The sequence below is a fragment of the Phaenicophaeus curvirostris genome, chromosome 13 (assembly GCF_032191515.1).
Source record: "Phaenicophaeus curvirostris isolate KB17595 chromosome 13, BPBGC_Pcur_1.0, whole genome shotgun sequence".
NCBI lineage: Eukaryota > Metazoa > Chordata > Aves > Cuculiformes > Cuculidae > Phaenicophaeus > Phaenicophaeus curvirostris.
In genome coordinates, this window is record NC_091404.1 from 1,884,796 (window position 1) to 1,905,062 (window position 20,267).

General features: G+C 52.7%; 1 protein-coding gene and 1 long non-coding RNA gene across 11 annotated transcripts in view; one reads left to right on the plus strand and one right to left on the minus strand.

Annotated features, from left to right (window-relative positions):
- The window catches only part of LOC138726296 (uncharacterized), a 147,114-nt gene that overhangs the window by 88,581 nt on the left and 38,266 nt on the right, over positions 1–20,267 (minus strand). The window lies entirely within an intron of this gene.
- On the plus strand, positions 842–16,912 carry LOC138726263 (uncharacterized). Of its 10 annotated transcripts, none has more exons than XM_069867869.1 (12): positions 842–910; positions 6,245–6,376; positions 7,883–8,224; positions 9,846–10,118; positions 10,313–10,417; positions 12,493–12,594; positions 13,152–13,274; positions 13,511–13,606; positions 14,101–14,193; positions 14,769–14,845; positions 14,944–15,057; positions 16,761–16,912. In XM_069867869.1, exons 2-12 carry the CDS (start codon positions 6,343–6,345, stop codon positions 16,824–16,826), a joined length of 1,425 nt encoding a protein of 474 aa, XP_069723970.1. In that variant the 5' UTR covers positions 842–910; positions 6,245–6,342; the 3' UTR covers positions 16,827–16,912. The 10 variants fall into 10 exon arrangements, with proteins under 10 accessions (XP_069723970.1, XP_069723973.1, XP_069723969.1 ...); XM_069867872.1 differs by lacking the exon at positions 842–910 and adding an exon at positions 6,008–6,148 and having other exon boundaries at positions 9,891–10,118; XM_069867868.1 differs by lacking the exon at positions 842–910 and adding an exon at positions 6,012–6,148.

The window sequence follows — 20,267 nt, forward strand, 5'->3', positions numbered from 1 at the left end:
TGAATGCTGACAAGGATACTCTACAAACTCTCCGGGCAACCTGTGCCAGCGCTTGGTCGCCCTCTTCGGAAAGGCAGAGTTTTCTTGTATTCGGATTGACTTCCCTATTTAACGGGTGCCCACCACCTCCTGGCCTGTCAGTGGGCACCACTGAAAAGTCTGGCTCCCCTCTTCATTAAACCCCCTTTAATAAGAGGACTGGTCCCACCACCAACCCCGGATGAACTGGGTCTTCAGGCAGTTTCCAACCCACCCCACTGCCCAGGCTTGGTCGGCTTGTTCCCGAGGAAGCCAAGAGGCACGGTGTCACCCGCCCAACTGGCCAAGAGCAACGATGGTGGGTAGAAGGTGGGACTTAGTGAGGACCCAGGCGATCTGGATGGGCTGCAGGTTCTTCTTAGAGCCAAAACGACGCTCGTGCCCATCTGCGTGATGGTGAGTTCTGGGAAAACACTGAAGGCAGATGGAGATGACGCTTTTCATGCCTTATCTCCTGCTTTCCTCTTCCAGGTCTTAAGCCCATTTTGCCCCTATGCTGGATCACCCAGAGATATTCTCTACGTCTTGCGCAAGGCAAAACCAGATCCTTCTAAGCTCTCCTGGGCTACTTATAAATGCATCATGTAGGAACCTGGAGGTCCTGGTCCCTGCAGGGATGGCTGCGTGGGGAAGAGGGAACATCTCGGTGGTCCCATTGCTGAGGGAGTGGGCGAGCCAGGGGCTGAACCAGAGCATCACTGCCCAACCACCTCCTGCTCCCAAAGAGCAGGGGCAGAGCTAGGGGAGAGCAGGGAGAAAATGAAACAGAGGAAGCGGCAGTTGGTGCTTGTGGGTGGGAGCTCCGGAGCAGAAATAAAACAGAGGAGGCTCGGATCTGAGCAGACAGCAGCGAGCAGTGAGCAGCCCCGCAGTGAGTGGGGACGGGCCTGGAGAGGTGGGGATGGGGCTGGAGTGATGGGAACAGGGACCTGGAGTGATGGGAGGAGGTACTGGAGTGATGATGCTGGGGTGCTGGAGCTTTGTGCTGGAGTGACAGGGATGGAATAACACCCGGGCTGAAGCAATGGGGAAAAGCCGTCCGCCCCCCTGCCCAGGTCTTCCCTGCCGAGCTGCAGGTGCTTTCCCCGACCAGGCACTGGGATCTGCTCCCCAGGTGCTGCTCTCTCCACCTACCTAGCCCCAGAAATAGTAAGTCAATATTTGCAGGAAGGCAGATTCATGATAAGTCATAGAATCACAGAATCGTGGAATGGTTTGGATCAGAACGGACCTTAAAGCCATCAGATGATGCAGTTTCATCATCCCCCTGCCATGAGCAGGGACACCTCCCACCCTTACTGTGAAGAATTTCTTTCTGATGTCTAATCTAAATCTTCCCCTCTCCAATTTTAAGCCATCCCCCCTCATCCTATCACTCCATGCCCTTGTAAAATGTCCTTCCCCAGCTTTCCTGGAGCCCCTTTCAGGACTGGAAGCTGCTCTAGGGTCTCCCCAGAGCCTTCTCTTCACCAGACTGAACAATTCCAACTCTCTCAGTCTGTCCTCATATGAGAGATGCTCCAGCCCTCGCATCATAGAATCATAGAATGACCAGGTTGGAAAAGACCCACTGGATCATCGAATCCAACCATCCCCACCAATCACTAAACCATGTCCCTTTGCACCTCATCCACCCGTCCCTTAAATCCCTCCAGGGACGGTGACTCAACCCCCTCCCTGGGCAGCCTCTGCCAGTGACCAATGACCCTTTCCATGAAATATTTTTTCCTGATGTCCAGCCTGAACCTCCCCTGGTGGAGCTTGAGGCCATTCCCTCTCGTCCTGTGCCCGGTCCCTTAGGAGAAGAGCCCAGCTCCCTCCTCTCCACAACCTCCTTTCAGGTAGTTGCAGAGAGCAATGAGGTCTCCCCTCAGCCTCCTCTTCTCCAGGCTAAACACCCCCAGCTCTCTCAGCCTCTCCTCGTAAGGCTTGTTCTCCAGACCTGTAGCCAATGCAAAGGCTCTCCCATCTCCCCTGTTCTTTTAACAACCACACAGGAGCCGGTGTTTGGGAGGCACAGCTCCAGGGAAGTGTGGTGCCTGAGCATCTCCTCCCCAGGTGGGGCCAGAGCCCCCACAGCCCGGGCTTGGATAACGGCTTTTGCCACTGCCAGGAGCTGATAAGCCATGTCTCCTCTCTACCCACCTCCCTAGCGGGGCTGCACGGTTGCAGAAAATCCCAGGGTGCAGGTGCCTGTGACTGTGCTGATGGCTCTCGGTTCACCCGCACAGAGCTGCCGCTTCCTTTGCCAGTTGGTAATAGTTTCAGTCCGAGGCTGTCGCTGGAAACATCTGTGCTGCAGAGAAACCACCGAGGAGGAGGAAGGAATTGCAATATAAACGGCATTTTACCCGCTCTGACCCTAAAGGAACCTCTCACCCCTCTCTATCAGCAGGGAGGACTCAAGGTCTTGCTTGCATAGAGTTGTAATGAATTATATTAATCATAGAGACATGGAATGGTTTGGGTTGGAAGGAATTTCAAAGCCCATCCAGTTCTACCCTCCTGCCATGGGCAGGGACACCTCCTACTGGATCAGGGGCTCCAAGCCCCATCCAACCTGGCCTTGAACCCCTCCAGGGATGGGGCAGCCACCACTGCTCTGGGCAACCTGGGCCAGGGCCTCCCCACCCTCACAGCAAAACATTTCTTCCTAAGATCTCATCTCAATCTCCCCTCTTTCAATTTGGGTCCTTGGCAGCCCTGAAAAGACTGAAGGCTTTGTAGTGCTGGGGACTTTCCCTTCCACTGACACACGTTGTTTGTCCTGTTACACAGTTATATCCCAGCTGAATATCACAGAATCACAGAATCACAGAATAACCAGGTTGGAAGAGACCCACCGGATCATCGAGTCCAACCGTTCCCATCAAACACTAAACCATATCCCTCAGCACCTCATCCACCCGTGCCTTAAACACCTCCGGGGAAGGTGAATCAACCACCTCCCTGGGCAGCCTCTGCCAGTGCCCAATGACCCTTTCTGTAAAGATTTTTTTCCTAACGTCTAGCCTAAACCTCCCCTGGCGGAGCTTGAGGCCATTCCCTCTTGTCCTGTCCCCTGTCACTTGGGAGAAGAGGCCAGATCCCTCCTCTCTACAAACTCCTTTCAGGTCGTTGTAGAGAGCAATGAGGTCACCCCTCAGCCTCCTCTTCTCCACGCTAAACACCCCCAGCTCTCTCAGCTGCTCCTCAGAAGGCCTGTTCTCCAGCCCCTTCACCAGCTTTGTTGCTCTTCTCTGGACTCACTCCAGAGCCTCAACATCCTTCTTATGGTGAGGGGCCCAGAACTGAACACAGGATTCGAGGAGCGGTCTCACCAGTGCCGAATACAGAGGGAGGATAACTCCCTGGACCTGCTGGTCACGCCGTTTCTGATCCAAGCCAAGATGCTATTGGCCTTCTTGGCCACCTGGGCACACTGCTGGCTCATATTCAGTCGGTTGTCAACCAACACGCCCAGGTCCCTCTCCTCCAGGCAGCTTTCTAGACAGACTTCTCCTAGTCTGTAGCACTGCATAGGGTTGTTGTGCCCCAAGTGCAGGACATGGCATTTGGCCTTGTTAACCCTCCTGCCCTTGGTCTCAGCCCAGCGGTCCAGCCTGTTCAGATCCCTTTGGAGCCTCCCGACCCTCCAGCAGATTGACACTTCCACCCAGCTTAGTGTCGTCCGCAAACTTGCTAAGGGTGCACTCGATGCCTTCATCCAGGTCATTGATGAAGACATTGAACAGGGCTGGACCCAGCACTGAGCCCTGCAGAACCCCACTTGTCATTGGCCTCCAGCTGGAGTTAACTCCATTTCCCACCACTCTCTGGGCCCTCCAGCCAACCAGTTTTCCACCCAGGAGAGTGTGCGCCTGTCCAGGCCAGAGGTGACAGTTTCTCAAGCAGAATGCTGGGAGAAACTGTGTCAAAGGCTTTGCTGAAGTCCAGGAAGATACACCCACAGCCTTTCCCTCATCCAGCAGCCAAGTCACTTTGTCATAGAAGGCGATCAGGTTTGTCTGGCAAGACCTGCCTTTTGTGAACCCATGTTGACTGGGCCTGATCACCCGGTTCTCTTGCATGTGCTTCATGATAGCACTCAAGATCACCTGCTCCATGACTTTCCCTGGCACTGAGGTCAGACTGACAGGCCTGGAGTTCCCTGGATCCTCCCTGCGACCCTTCTTGTAGATGGGCACAACATCAGCCAGCCTCCAGTCCAGTGGGACTTCCCCAGTCAGCCAGGACTGTTGGAAGATGATGGAAAGGGATTTGGCCAGCACATCCACCAGCTCCTTCAGTACCCTAGGGAGAATCCCGTCCGGCCCCATAGACTTGTGGGTGTCTAGTCGGGCTAGCAAGGCTCTGACCACCTCCTCTTGGATCACAGGAGCCTCATTATGCTCCTCTAGCTCCTGTGTTAGTACACAGACAGAACGACCCTCCTTACAACTAAAGACTGAGGCAAAGAAGGCATTAAGTACCTCTGCCTTTTCCTCATCCCCTGTCACTGTTGTTCCTTCTGTGTCCAATAGGGACTGTATGGTCTCCCTAGTCCGCCTTTTATTATTTATATATTTGTAGAAAGATTTTTTGTTATCTTTCACTGACTTGGCCAATCCAATTTCTAGCTGAGCCTTAGCCCTTCTGATTTTTTCCCTACACAATCTCACTTCCCTCCTGTAGTCCACCCAAGAGGCCTGTCCCTTCTTCCAGAGGCCATAAACATTTTTCTTCTTCTTGATATCCCTCAAGATCTCTCTATTCAACCAAGCTGGCTTTCTCCCCTGCCGGCTTTTTTTCCGGACCACGGGGATGGCTTTCTCCTGAGCTGCTAGGACCACCCTTTTGAAGAGCTCCCAGCCCTCCTGGGCTCCCTTGCCCTTGAGTACTGTCTCCCATGAGACTTTGCCAACCAGCCTTCTGAAGAGTTCAAAGTCTGCCCTCTGGAAATTTAATGCTACTGTCCTACTAACCACCCTCTTCACTTCACCTAGAACAGAAAATTTTATCATCTCATGGTCACTTAGTCCTAGGCGTCCACCTACCGCCACATCCCCTACAAGGCCTTCTCTGTTCACCAGCAGCAGGTCCAGGAGGGAACCCTCCCTTGTTGGTTCATTCACCAGCTGTGTGAGGAAGTTGTCTCCCATGTACTCCAGGAACCTCCTAGACTGCTTCCTTTCTGCTGTGTTGTACACCCAGCAGATATCAGGCAGATTGAAGTCTCCCACCAGAACGAGAGGCATCGATCTAGAGATCGACCGCAGCTGTTTATAGAAGAGCTCATCAGCTGCTTCTCCTTGGTTGGGAGGTCTGTAACAGACTCCCATCACAAAATCTACCTTCTGGTGGGCTCCTCTGATTTTGACCCACAGGCACTCAACCTCCTGATGGCCACAATCCATCTCAATGGAGTCCAAGTCCTCCCTTACAAAGAGGGCTACCCAGCCTCCTCTCCTACCCTTCCTGTCCCGCCTGAAAAGCTCACTACAAGAAGGATGTTGAGGCTCTGGAGGGAGTCCAGAGAAGAGCAATGAAGCTCGTGAGGGGGCTGGAGAACAGGCCTTCTGAGGAGCAGCTGAGAGAGCTGGGGGTGTTTAGCCTGGAGAAGAGGAGGCTGAGAGAAGACCTCATTGATCTCTCCAACTACCTGAAAGGCGGTTGTGGAGAGGAGGATGCTGGCCTCTTCTCCCAAGTGACAGGGGACAGGACGAGAGGGAATGGCCTCAATCTCCACCAGAGGAGGTTCAGGCTGGACATCAGGAGAAAATTTTCTCAGAAAGGGTCATTGGGCAGTGGCAGAGGCTGCCCAGGGAGGGGGTTGAGTCACCTTCCCTGGAGGGGTTTAAGGGATGGGTGGATGAGGTGCTGAGGGCTGTGGTTTAGTGATTGATAGGAATGGTTGGACTCAACGAACCTGTGAGTCTTCTCCAACATAGTGATTCTGTGATTCTGTGATTCTGTGATCTTTATTGATATCTTGTTGCCTTTGTATCTAGGAGATCCTTTTTTCCACCACTGTGGTGAACTGGCTCTGGAGGCAGCTAACGCTGTGCTGTGATGAACAGTGTGGGCTCAGGCTTCAGCCAGTTCAGATCTGAGGGAGCACATGGAGAAGGTTAGGAGCTCCCTCACTGCTGCACTGAGCACCCTCTGCCTTTTCCAACCCCTGCATGGCAGACACCAATGATGCTTTTCACGGTGTCCTTCACAGGTCCATCCATCATGCCTAGAGCAGCCATCCCAAGAGTGCAGAGCTGCAGAAAGAGCTCATCCCTCATAGTGGTGTGAAAGAGCCTGCAAGGCGTTACCATGTTGACCCGGCTGCAGGGAGCCGTCACAGGCTGTAAGTATGAAAATGGACTTAGGTGGGGCTTGTAGCACCTCCTTGGGGAGCACATGCTTGCAGCATTTCCGAGCTCTGCTGTCATCCCTGCTCCAGGCAGTGTCAGTGCTGGGAAAGGGATGTGTCCGGGGGAGCCAGGCTGGCAGGTGCCTCCTTCCTCCTAGTGCTGCAGCATCATCATACCTGGGGGCCGCCACCTCCTCCACGCAGCTCTCCTCCACTGCATGCCTACAGGTTGCTTTTCTGGGAGCCTCTTCTCCGCTCTCCCATCATGCTGTACACTCTGCTTCCTTTCCCTGAGCCTTTGAACTTCCCCTCCACCATCCTGCCTCTTTGCTTTGACATACTTTCCTTTTGGAACCTGTTGTTGCAGATTGCTTCCTCTTCAGCGACCAGCATAACCTTTGAAACACGCTCAAAGTGGCTCCAGGGTGATGATTCTGGCAGATTTGGGTGCTGCAGGTATCGTGTGTGCCTTTCCTCTTGCTACATGCTCTTACCCAGCAGCGTTACAATGGGATTCTCACGCCTGGGTTTGGTAGAGCCAAGGGAACGTTTCAAGGTCACACAGGCTGACACCCACACTGGCTCCAGTATCCCCTGGGAAAAGCATAACACATTTTCAAGACACAGGCTTTTATGTAAAGACCAGTTCAGGTTCCATTTCATGCTCTATACAATCACCTAAAAGGAGGTTGCAGAAAGGTGGGTCTTGGGCTCTTCTCCCAAGTGAGAGAGGATAGGACAAGAGTGAATGGCCTCAAACTGCACCAGGGGAAGTTTAGATTCAACAGGGAGGTGGTTGAGTCACATTCCCGGTGTTTAAAAGGTGGGTAGAGGAGGGGCTTGGGGATAGGATTTAGTAGTAGATGGTTGGACTTGATGGTCACTAACCTAATGGTTCTGTGGAAAGAGCTCACCCACATGGCAGCTGTGATTCCAGGACATGTGGCTGTGTGATGAACCAAGCAGCTTCCAAATGCGAAAAGGTCACATCTAGCTGAGGGGGAGCATCTATTTTGCAGGGCTCAAGCTCCTCTGGAAGCAATGATGAGGCCAGGGCTGAAGAGGTCTGTAGGAGTTAACACCATTCAGGAAACCATTTAGCAGCCTGCATAGTCCCTACAAAGTGCATTTCAGAGCTTGGTTTCCGCACTATGATCTTCCTTTCAAGTGCTTTGGGAGCAGCTTGAGGTGCAGGATTGTGGTCCCTGTTAGCAGCCCGTGCTGCGCAGGAAAGCCCCAAAAGTCCAGTTTCCAACCAGTTTCATTGCAAAGAGAAAGGAATTGCCTTAACCAGCTGAGAAGCATTTCTAGAACACACCAACAAAACGTTACAGTTTTTATCTTGAGGAAGGAGGCCAGATCATGGCATAAATATGCTTCAGGAAGGCAGATGGTAATATAGGCAAAAGAAGATGGATAAAAACAGAGTGCCCAAGTACATTAAATGCGCTTTTACTTTAAAACTAACTCATGCTGCTCTGACATCTCTCCCCTTGCCAGATCTGTTGCTGGTTTTGCAAGTGTCCTTCGCAGCGGCGGGAATCACAGAAATAAGACACGCAGCCGAAGGATCTTCCATACTGATGCACGCGCCGGATATCAAGAATGTCAGCTTCACCCAGTGGGAATACCTGAGCACCACCAGCTCTGCGTTAATCCTGCAGCACTATGCGCATTCCCAGTCTCTCACCATTTACCCAGCCTACCAAGAGAGAGTGATTTTCTACGAGAACAACAGCTCGATTCTCCTGCAGGGGTTACGAGAGACAGACAGCGGCAACTACATAGCGACAGTTAATCTGATAAAGGAAAAAGCTAGGACAACTCTCCTTGAAGTTATCAGTAGGTCAGATGCATTGAAAGGATCTTAGAATCATAGAATCCCTAGGTTGGAAAAGACCTTTGATGTCATTGAGTCCAACCGTACCTGCTCACTACTGAACCAGATCCCTGAGCACCTCATCTACCTGTCTTTTAAACACCTCCAGGGATGGGGACTCCACCAATGCCCTGGGCAGCCGTTCCAGTGCTTGAGAACCCTTTTGCTGAAGAAATGTTTCCTAATGTCCAAACTAAACCTCTCCTGATGCAAACTGAGGCCATTCCATCTAATTTTATCAGTTCTTACTTGGGAGAAGAGCCCAGCTCCCACCTTGCTCCAACCTCTTTCCAGGAGCTGCAGAGAGCGATGAGGTCTCCCCTCAGCCTCCTCTTCTCCAGGCTAAACAGCCCCAGCTCCCTCAGCTGCTCCTCACAAGACTTAGAATCATAGAATCTTAGAATCACCAGGTTGGAAGAGACCCACCAGATCATTGAGTCCAACCATTCCCATCAATCACTAACCCATGCCCTGCAGCACCTCATCCACCTGTCCCTTAAACCCCTCCAGGGAATGTGACTTAACCCCCTCCCTGGGCAGCCTCTGCCACTGCCCAATGACCCTTTCTGTGAAAAATTTTTTCCTACTGTTCAGCCTGAACCTCCCCTGCTGGAGCTTGAGGCCATTTCATTGCTGCCTCACCAATGGCCCTGCCAACCCCTTCAGGATCAGATCCTGAGATCACCTGCATTTATGGATGCAGGAGGTTGGGTCTGCCCGGCAGATGGTGCTGATCTCCTGTGGCTCCCTGCAGGAGCTCCCCCTGTGCAGCTCCAGACCTTGCAGATGGTCTTTCTTCCCATCACCATTGCCTGTCTCTGCCTCTGGATTTCCCTAAAATGTTAATAAGAGCTCACCCTGTTTTGAAGTGCCCTTTCCTAGAGCTCAGCACCACTATGAGAGCAGGCTGCAGGTAGGACATCCAGGAATGAAGGACCTCAGGACCACAGGGTTGCTACCAAATGGAAGTCCAGATGTAGTTAAAAGCAACCAGCGCAGGTACCTAGGTGTTAGCTGAGGGACCGTCAGCCCTCCTCCTGCACGTGGCTCTCCAGCACACAAGGCTTGCTTCTCTGTGCTTTGGCCCACAGGGAGCTGGACCAGTTGAAATGCAGCCAGCAGTGAGTCCCCTGTTGCTGCTCTTCAGCTGAACTTCATGAGTTCTTCCCGTCCCAGATTTGCCTGTGCTACTGCTGTGTGGGAAAATGTCTCTCCTCTGGAGACACGCCATGTCACACAGCATCTAGAAAGTCACTTCCCAGTAATCTCATCTCACATCTCTTTTGGGATGGTATCCGCAAGCCCAGGGTGCCAAGCCTCATCTCCAAGGGTTGGTAGAGTCCTTCCTAGGATTGGGGCAGTGGCAGGGATGGGGGCATCTACTTTCTGTAACTCGATGGTTGTTGTGCTGCTCCTGCAGTATCTTCTCTCCCTCCAAACTGACGTGGGGTGTAAATCAGAAGGGAAGGACCTGCTAACTGCCCAAGGGTCTCAGTATTCTTGCACATCAGCCAGTCTCGAGGTCCAAAACAAGGCGGTCCTCGTGCTCCTCGGAATGCTACCACATTACTCTCTGCTTTTCAGAGCCTGTGCCCCAGCCTGAGCTCCAGTGCACTTCAAACCTGGCAGGTTCACCCATCAAGCTGATCTGCTCGGTGCCAGAGGGAATGGAGGTTTCTTCTGTCTCCTGGAAGAAGGATGGACATCCCCTTTCCCCTGAAAAATGCTACCTGCTCTCTGAAAACATCACTGTGCTGCAGATAAGGAACGGAAAGAAGTCGGACTGCGGCACCTACTCCTGCAACATCAGCAACGTGATAAGCTGGAAGGAGGCAACCCTGAACCTGACGATGACAGGTTAGACTCGCCCTGCTATGGTGGGTCCAGTGGTTTGTCCACCCTGCAGGGTACACCTATCTCTCATGGACTTTTGTGAGCAAGGGAAGGACATGTCCCTCAGGTTTTCCAGCATTTTGCAGTTTTGTGTGATCACCTCTCTGTGTTTTGAGGTTGTTCCCAGTGTGGGGTTTTCCTCCTGCCCTGCCTTGCAGGTCTCACGCCTCGTCTACACCATGCACAGAGGATGGTCATTGTTACGCTGATGTTCACCACCGTCTCTGCCATCGGCTTCATTATCCAGCTCTGTCACGGGTTCGGTGAGTGCCAGAACTTCACCCCAGCCCCCAGATTCAACCCTCCTCTCCCCACTGTGAACAGCACCGTCTCTCAGGTAATGAGTGATGAGAGAAGAGGAAAAAGCCTCAAGTTGCACCAGGAGAGGTTTAGGTCAGATATTAGGAGAAAATTCTTTACTGGAAGAGTGGTGGAGCATTGGACCAGGCTGCCCAGGGCAGTGGTGGAGTCTCCATCCCTGGTGGGGTTCAAAATTCATGTAGATGTGCCACTGGGGAACAAGGTTTAGTAGGCACAGTGGTGTTGTGTTGATGGTTGGACATGATGATCTTAGAGGTCTTTTCCAACCTTAATGATTCTAAGACAGGGCAGATGATAGAAAGCCTCAGGCAAGCTCCTACTCCTCCATCATCCCAATTCACTTCGGCAGTGGAAGGAGATGTGCTTGGCTTGTGCACTTCTGATGCCTCTTCAGTTTACACGGGAAACAAAGCTCCCAAGGAGCAGCTAATCCCAAATGGCCTTGTGAGAGATGGAGCCGAAGTATCACAATACCAAGCAGATGAGCGGTTCCTCTCCTGTTCCTCAGACATCCCTGGGAAGAAATAAAAAGAGCAGGACAGGCAGGCTGCATGGGAAGAGCCTGGAGCTGGCCAATGATCATGTCTCGTGGGTTTTGGTGACTGAGCACATTGGTGTTTGGGTCATGACATTGGATCTGTTAACCCAAGCTTAACGTGGGTGCTTCAGTAGCAACATATATTTTAATTGAAAGGAACAAACGTAAAGACGGAGCCAACAGCAAGTTACAAACACAGTGTTTGTAATCTGCTAAGGCGTTCTTCTGCCCACCAGGAATAACTCCCAGAATAACAGAGACCATGTGGAGAGCACAGGGGAAGCCCTGGTAGAGGTTCTCCCATGTGTATTTGTGTCTCAGCGTTACCACTGGGAGCACGTGCGGGTTGTGACACTAACTCCTGTCTTTGGGGTAATCTCCCCTGAGGAGCGTGGTGAGCAAGAGCTTGTGCCATGTGGGCTTTCCCCCTTGAGATGGGTCTCCAGAGGAAATCCAGCACTTGTTAGATCTTCGTAGGCAGCAAACACTCGGAAGTGTTGTAAAGTGTCTTACTAGGTGGGATTGGTGTCTGGTTCAGTGTGGAAAAGCCCCAAACTGTGCTAACTTCTCCTGGTTCCTCTTGAAGTCAAAGAAAGCACCAGGTTTTCTTTTCGGGGTTTCTAAAGCTCGGGGGTTCAATTCTTTACAAAGAAATCCCAGGCTTGTTGTTGATCTTCCTTTTGTAGGCTGCACCCGTTCTGTTTATCATAGAATCATTGGGCTGGAAAAACCCTTGAGATCATCAACTGCAACCATACTTGTCCACTACTAAATCATATCCCTGAGCACCTCATCTACCTGCCTTTTAAACCCCTCCAGGGATGGGGACTCAACCACCTCCCTGGGCAGCCTCTGCCAGTGCTTGAGAACCCTTTCTGTGAAGAAACTTTTTCTGATGTCCAATCTAAACCTGCCGTGGGGCAGCTTGAGGCCATTCCCTCTCATACTATCACCTCTCACTTAGGAGAAGAGACCAATACTCACCTCTCTGCAACCTCCTTTCAGGCAGCTGTAGACAGTGATGAGGTCTCCCCTCAGCCTCCTTTTCTCCAGGCTGAACAACCCAGATCCCTCAGCCGCTCCTTGGAAGACTTGTTCTCCAGCCCCTTCCCCAGCTCCATTCCCTTCTCTGGATGCACTCCAGCCCCTCAGTGTCTTTCTCCTACTGAGGGGCCCAAAATTGAACCTGGGATTCGAGGTGTGGCCTTACCAGTGCTGGGCGCCATGGCAGAATCCCTTCCCTGCTCCTGCTGGCCACACGGTTTCTGATCCAAGCCAAGATGCTATTTGCTTTCTTGGCCACCTGGGCCGCTGCTGGCTCGTATTCAGTCTGCTGTTAATCAACACTCCCAGGTCTTTCTCTGCCAGGCAGCTTTCCAGCCGCGATTCCCCACGCCTGTAGTGCTGCACGGGAGTTTTGTGCCCCATGCACAGGACACAGTTTGTCTGGTACGAATACATCTGCCTTTTTTTCCCCAGGAGAAGCAGCAAAGAAACTTGTAATTCTGTCCACCCATGGATTTTTGTGTATCTCCTCTCTCCTTCTGCTTGCCGCCTCCATCATCTGGATGCTGGAAGAAGGTAGGATTCCTTTATCTGATCTGTTCTTGTTTGCTTCAGTGTCTCTTCTTTCTTTCTCAGCGTCTTTGATGTTGCAGTGTTTGATTTGGGGAAATTAAAGTTAGACTGCCCTGGTCGGTAGCCAGCAGGCTCCTCTTTCTGTGCTCTTTGAAACCAAAGTGCTACGTTTGCCCCTTTGCACTCTTGATGTGCCACTGTCTCCTCAGCCTGTCCTCGTACGGGAGGTGCTCCACTCCAGAAGGTCGAGATCTGAATGCTGTACTGTTTGCTTGCTACCAACTTACAGGATAAACACCATCCTGAGCTGTAGGACATGGTCTCCTGGCCAGCAGCGCTGAGCTAGTTCTGCTTCCAGACTCGTCCTGAGGATGTGGGGACCCTTCTTGGCTGCACGATGCCGCCCAGCTCCTACCTCACAGCCCCCGTGATGGACCCTCCACTCCCACGTGCAGCACTAGGTTGCAGGGTCTCCAGAAGCCAACTTTCCTCACCCTGTTCTCAGAGTGCTGTCTTCACTAGCTTCCATCTCACCCTCTGGTTTGCTTCTGCTTCCACAGGTCTTTCTGCTGCCTTCTTCTTGCTTGCCCTGTTCTGCCTCACTGGGGTGATAGGAAGTGCTGTGGCGGCAGCAGCAGCAGTGAGGGGACCAGCACCTCCGAGCTTCTGCACAATCCAAAGATGTAAGTTGCTGATTACGATCTAAATCTCTGTTGGAAAAGGCCTAATAAGAGCCCAGGACTAAATTCCTTAGGTTTTCACTCCCGGGAGGGAGCAGAGGCTCGGCACACTCTGGAACCTGTCCAGACAATTTTCCACAACTTGCTCACTCTCCCAAAGAAGCCCAACTCCTCTGCATTCCAGCTGGCACTTATTGTGCCTTTTTCTCTTATCTATCAGTAATTTTTGCCTCTCCCAGGGCACAAAGTCAGCCAGAACTCTACAACCCCCACAATGCTGGTCATCAACTTGTTGTTCACCACCCTTTTGCTCCAGAATGTCCAGAAGCTCCATGGTAAGGGGTGGCCCAAGTTTAGAATCATGGAATGGTTTGGGTCAAAGGGACCTCAAAGCCCATCTAGTTCCAAACTCTGCGATGGGCAGGGACACCTCCCACTGGATCAGGGGCTCCAAGCCCCATCCAACCTGGCCTTGAAGCCCTCCAGGGATGGGGCAGCCACCACTGCTCTGGGCAACCTGAGCCAGGGCGTCCCCACCCTCACACCTTTCTTCTGGGGTTGGGGAGGTGTCTGAGGGGGGGTTACTTCACATGGGGCAGAGAGATTCCATAGGTGGCTTTGCATAGCTGGTCCTGCCAGAAACCTTATTGCAGTTAATGCTGTCATGGCAGCTTCTTAGCTCTTGCATAGAAAAGGAAGTTTTGCCTGGTTGGTTCCATGGTTTGAAACACAGGAATTGCCTGTATTAAATTCATGGCACCAAAATGTTCAGAGGGAGGTGTTGGCCAGAGGAGCGACTGCTGACAGCTTCTCCCTTTCTCTTTGTCAGAGCAAGGCTGCTCGGAGGCTGTTCATGTGACAGGCAGCTGTGTCTCTGCTGCTGTAGCAATCTTTGTTGTGCTGCTGCTCCTCCTCCTGTGCTGTAAGTAGCTGCTCCCCATGAGACTTGTTCTCCAGACCCCTCAGTTGAGGAAAGACCTTGAGGGGTTGGAGCGCATCCAGAGAAGGGAACAGATCTGGGGAAGGGTCTGAAGCTCAGAGGTTGTGGGAGCGGCTGAGGGAGCTGGGGGTGTTTAGCCTGGAGAAGAGGAGGCTGAGGGGAGACCTCATTGCTCCCTGCAGCTCCTGGAAAGGAGATTGGAGCAGGGTGGTTGCTGGTCTCTTCTCCCAAGTGACAAGCTGTGCCACAGGAGGTTTAGATTGGATATTGAAGAGAAATTCTTCACTGAAAGGGTTGTTGGGCACTGGAACACCTGCCTGGGTGGGTGTGGGAGGCAGAAGTCCACTCTCCATGCTGCTTCTTGCTTTCCCCCCGCCCCAAACCAGGGCACTCCTGGTTTTGGAAAGAGAGGGGCTCTGCCCAGTGCAAGGCTCCCATCCTCGCTGCTCTCTGCAGCCAGTTTTTCTTCCCCTCTCCCACGAAAGGCAGGGTGCAGCCTGCATTACTGAAGTGTTGTTGGAAACCCAAGAGTCACTTGGCCATTCCTTTCTTTGCAGATCACAGGAATAAGCTGAAGGAGAAGATGACAAATACCAGGCGTTCCACCTGCAGCACACAAGACACGCCCAGCACGGTATCTCTCTGCTTTAGCTGGTTCCCTGCTATTGCAAGCCCTTATTATTTACTGATGAATATTTAATTCACAATGACTGTTTCATTTATAATAACAAGGAAGCACCTGCCTGCATCCCTGCAGGATGCTTGGGGCTTTGTCCTCATCCTGAGGAGACACAGCGAGACCTGTGGTTGCTGGGGCCACCACCTTGGCTGGGCCGGGGCCACCAGGTCAGCTCAGTCCCGTGGGGTCACTGCCAGACCCTGGGGAGCTTTCCTGGCTTTGGGTGGGTGGTGGACGATGCCCTGAGCTCTGCGGTTTCCCTGCCCACGCTGGCCTTGCTGAGATGCAATCAGCTGCCGGGAGAAGCACCTCAGTGTCCCACGTACCGCAGCTCTCCGGGCTGCTGCACTGTGATTTGGGTAACAACATACAAATCCCAAATCCTTACAAATAATGCACAGAGGAAAACCAGTCTTTCAGCAACAAATACACCTCCTGTGCTCACTTCACTCTCTCTCCCTCTTCCGCCCCACTCTGTTCAGAGTAACATCCCTCCCACACCAGCACCGTCCCATTCACCCCAACGCCCCCTTCTCTCCTGCCTCTTTATCTGAGCGATGCCAGAAGGATCTGGGGGGCAGTGGAGCCCCTCCTTTTCTGCCCCTCTGCATTTCAGGGGTGCTGGTGTGTGTGCAGCTGCAGCCTTCTCTTGATTGGGGTGCAGGGGAAGGATGAGGGGGAACAGTTTTGAGCTGCAAGATGGGAGACTGAGATGAGATCTTAGGGAGAAATGTTTTGCTGTGAGGGTGGGGAGCCCCTGGCCCAGACTGCCCAGAGCAGTGGTGGCTGCCCCATCCCTGGAGGGGTTCAAGGCCAGACTGGATGGGGCTGGATGGGCTTTGAGGTCCCTGCCAACCCAACCCACTCCATGATTCTCAGACTGCTGGGCTGAGACCAAGGGCATGAGGTTTAACAAGGCCAAATGCCGGGTCCTGCCCTTGGGGCACAACAGCCCTGTGCAGCTACAGAGTAGAAGTCTGGCTGGAAAGCTGTTTGGAGGAGAAGGACCTGGGGGTGTTGGTTGACAGCGACTGAACATGAGCCAGCAGTGGCCCAGGTGGCCAAGAAGACCAATGGCATCTTGGCTTGGATCAGAAACGGCGTGGCCAGCAGGGCCAGGGAGGTTCTTCTCCCTCTGTACTCGGCACGGGTGAGACCGCTCCTCGAATCCTGTGTTCAGTTCTGGGCCCTCACCACAAGAAGGATGTTGAGGCTCTGGAGTGAGTCCAGAGAAGAGCAACAAAGCTGGTGAAGGGGCTGGAGAACAGGCCTTATGAGGAGCAGCTGAGAGAGCTGGGGGTGTTTAGCCTGGAGAAGAGGAGGCTGAGAGGAGACCTCATTGCTCTCTCCAACTACCTGAAAGGAGGTTGTGGAGAGGAGGGATCTGGCCTCTTCTCCCAAGTGACAGGGGACAGGACAAGAGGGAATGGCCTCAATCTCCACCAGGGGAGGTTCAGGCTGGACATCAGGAAAAAGTATTTCATGGAAAGGGTCATTGGGCACTGGCAGAAGCTGCCCAGGGAGAGGGTTGAGTCACCTTCCCAGGAGGGGTTTAAAAGGCGGCTGAGACATGGTTTAGAGATTGGTGGGAATGGTTGGACTCAATGATCCGGTGGGTCTTTTCCAACCTGGTGATTCTATGATTCTCTGACTCTGGAGGGGGTCATGGTGTGGGTGATTTACTGCTTCCCTCAGGACAGTCTCTGGAGGCGAGCTGAGGGATGGGGATGTTTAAGAGAGGACAACAGCTCTGTGTGCTCAGGGGTGCTAATCCCAGGGCTGTGACACAGCTTCCTAGGGGATGCTTCACGGTGTGGCTGAAGTGTCTCTTTTATGTCACCAAATGCCGTGGTCTCTGTGGTTTTGGCAGGTGTTGGAAGAAGTCCAAGGACAGAAGCAGGAAGAGGAACAAAGGATTGTCACTCTACCAGCTTAGGTGGAGCCCCACGGAGCTGGGAAGCTGCCATTGGCTGAAGCAAGGAATGTGCAAGATCTGCCTCTACCCAGTGAGACAAAGGATTTTGGTAAAGATCTTGGTGCCCGCTGGGTCCCTAAGCAGTAGCTCCAGGTGACAAGTGATATTTCCTCCCCCACTTTCACTGCCTTCTATTCATAAAACCGAGGGTGAGAGAAAACGTGAGCATCACTTTTGCTAACGCTGGTTGTCATCTGACCAGGAGCAGCTTTTCCATGAGCCAGAAATTGTACCTCGCTCCAAGCTGGAGCTTAACCAGCTGCTACACCATGTGCCTTCTTTATTCATTACATTAATACATCAACAAACAAAAAATCCCAAAAGTCATGTACATGTCCATCAAGGGAAAAAGCTGATGCTCTGGAGCACTTCAAGGAATTTGATCCAGAATGCATTGCTGCCAATAGTTAGTGTGGACAAGTGCAGAAGAGCAGATTAATTGTCAGCTTTAGCTGCTGGCCTGGTTAATACTCGTTCTGGTGCAAAAGACGAGCGTACCCTGCTGCCCAAGCCCTGCTGAGATGTGGTGCTGCTAGAGCCACCCCTGCCTTTGCTTTTGCGTCTGAACCTTTCACCTGACCCTGGTTTGCTTCCAGCAGAGCTCTTTGGTGTTGACACCCACACGTGGTGCTGCTCATGAGGCCACATACTCCTCCTGCCTTTGAGAGTCTCCTTTTAAGGTGCAGAGAGGTGGGTGGCTGGTTCTCCAAGACCAGCAGCTCCCCTCAGCTCTGCAGCCACACCTGCCCCTCTAGCTTGTCTCACTGCAGGGGAAATCTTAGAGTCACAGAATCACACAAGGCTTTGGGTTGGAAATGACCTTTACAGACCATGCAGGCCAGCGCCCCTGCAGAAGCAGGGACATCTTCAATCAGAGCAGCTTGCTCCAACCCCAAGGTCAGGTTTTTTTGTCCCCTGGGACAGATTGCCAGCTCTAAGATGTGTTCATCCATCAAAAACAGCAAAGAAAATAATACCTTTTGTTACTTTTCCCTTCACTTTGTTATCGCTGTGCTAATAAATGCATTTCATGTGGATTTGTCTGGGTGTCCCCGTCTTGCTTCCTCAAGCAGAAGAGAACTCCACCCTCTTCCCACGGTCTGGTTCCTGCCCTGTGGGGTGCTGGACCAGGTTTCACCGCCCAGGTAACTTTAGGGCTCCACTGCCCTCGGCTCCTCCTCCTCAGCTTTACATCAACAAAAGAGGAATGCTGGTTGGGGAAGCAACTGGCTTCTCGCTCTGTGCTGGACCTCTTATTCCTGGCTGCAAGGCTGGGCTGGGGCTCAAGGTCTCTCCTGGTGCTACCAGGAATCATCCAGGCTGTTGGGCCACAAGAGGGTTGTGCTGCACCCTGGCTGGGGGGCTCCTCCTCCGTCACCACCTCCTTTGACCTCCTTACTTCAAGCCCTGTTTCCCCTGCCTGAGCTCTGGATGAGAGCCCGTGGCCCTGCCAGATCCCCACCAAGCCGTGCTGGCAGGGATGCTGTGGGGAGCAGCAGGCTCTCTCCCCATGTTCACTTCTCCTATTGGCTGCACTGGGGCATCCTTCATCCTCCCATAGAGTCATAGATCAGTTGGGGTTGGAAGGAACATCAAAAAGCATCCAGTTCCACCCCCTGCCGTGGACAAGGACACCTCCCACTGGATCAGGCTGCCCAAGGCCCATCCAACCTGGCCTTGAACATCTCCAGGGATGGGGCAGCCACAGCTTCCCTGGGCAACCCGGGCCAGTTCCTCACCACCCTCATGGTGAAGAAATTCCTCTTTATGTCCAGTCTAAATCTGCCCCTCTCCAGTTTAAAGCCACTCCCCCTATCCCTCCAGGCCTCTCGATGCCTCTTGTTCTTGTGGAGACTTCAATCTGCCTGATATCTGCTGGAAGTACAACACAGCAGAAAGGAAGCAGTCTAGGAGGTTTCTGGAGTGTGTGGAAAACAACTTCCTCGCACAGCTGGTGAATGAACCAACCAGGGAAGGTGCCCTCCTGGACCTGCTGTTTGTGAACAGAGAAGGCCTTGTGGGGGATGTGGCAGTAGGTGGATGCCTAGGACAAAGTGACCATGAGATGATGGGGTTTTCTGTTCTAGGTGAAGTGAAGAGGGTGGTTAGTAGGACAGTAGCACTAAATTTCCAGAGGGCAGACTTTGAACTCTTCAGAAGGCTGGTTGGCAAAGTCTCATGGGAGACAGTACTTAAGGGCAAGGGAGCCCATGAGGGCTGGGAGCTCTTCAAAAAGGAAACCCTAGCAGCTCAGGAGAAAGCCATCCCCGTGTTCCGGAAGAAAAGCCGGCAGGGGAGAAAACCAGCTTGGTTGAACAGAGACATCTTGAGTGATATCAAGAGGAAGAGAAATGTTTATGGGCTCTGCAAGAGGGGACAGGCCTCTTGGGTGGACTACAGGAGGGAAGTGAGACTGTGTAGAGGGACCTCAAAGCCTATCAAGTTCCAGACTCTGCGATGGGCAGGGACACCTCCCACTGGATCAGGGGCTCCAAGCCTCATCCAACCTGGCCTTGAACACCTCCAGGGATGGGACAGCCACCCCTGCTCCAGGCAACCTGGGCCAGGGCCTCCCCACCCTCATTATGAAGAAATTCCTCCTTATGTCTAGTCCAAATCTTCCCCTCTACAATTTAAAGCCATTCTCCATCATCCCATCACAACAGGCCTTTGTAAAAAGTCCCTCCCCAGCTTTCTTGTTGCCCCTTTCAGGTACTGGAAGCTTCTCAGATCCTTCTCTTCTCCAGGGTGAACAACCCCAACTCTCCCAGCCTGTCCTTGTATTGGAGGTGCTCCAGCCCTCAGATCATCCTTGTATCCTCCTCTGGACCCATTCCAACAGAATCCATGAGAATCTCTCATTAATAATAAGGCAGAGTTTTCTTGTATTCGGAGTGTCTTCCCTATTTAACGGGTGCCCACCACCTCTTGGCCTGTCAGTGGGCACCACTGAAAAGTCCGGCTCCCTCTTCATTAAACCCCCTTTAATAAGAGGACTGGACCCACCACCAACCCCAGATGAACTGGGCCTTCAGGCAGTTTCCAACCCACCCCACCGCCCAGGCTTGGTCGGCTTGTTCCCGAGGAAGCCAAGAGGCACGGTGTCACCCGCCCAACTGGCCAAGAGCAACGATGGTGGGTAGAAGGTGGGACTTAGTGAGGACCCAGGCGATCTGGATGGGTCAGAGGTTCTTCTTAGAGCCAAAATGACGCTCGTGCCCATCTGCGTGATGGTGAGTTCTGGGAAAACAGTGAAACAGGACGGAGATGACACTTTTCATGCCTTGTCTCCTGCTTTCCTCTTCCAGGTCTTGAGCCCATTTTGCCCCTGTGCTGGATCACCCAGAGATATTCCCTACGTCTTGCGCAAGGCAAAACCAGATCCTTCTAAGCTCTCCTGGG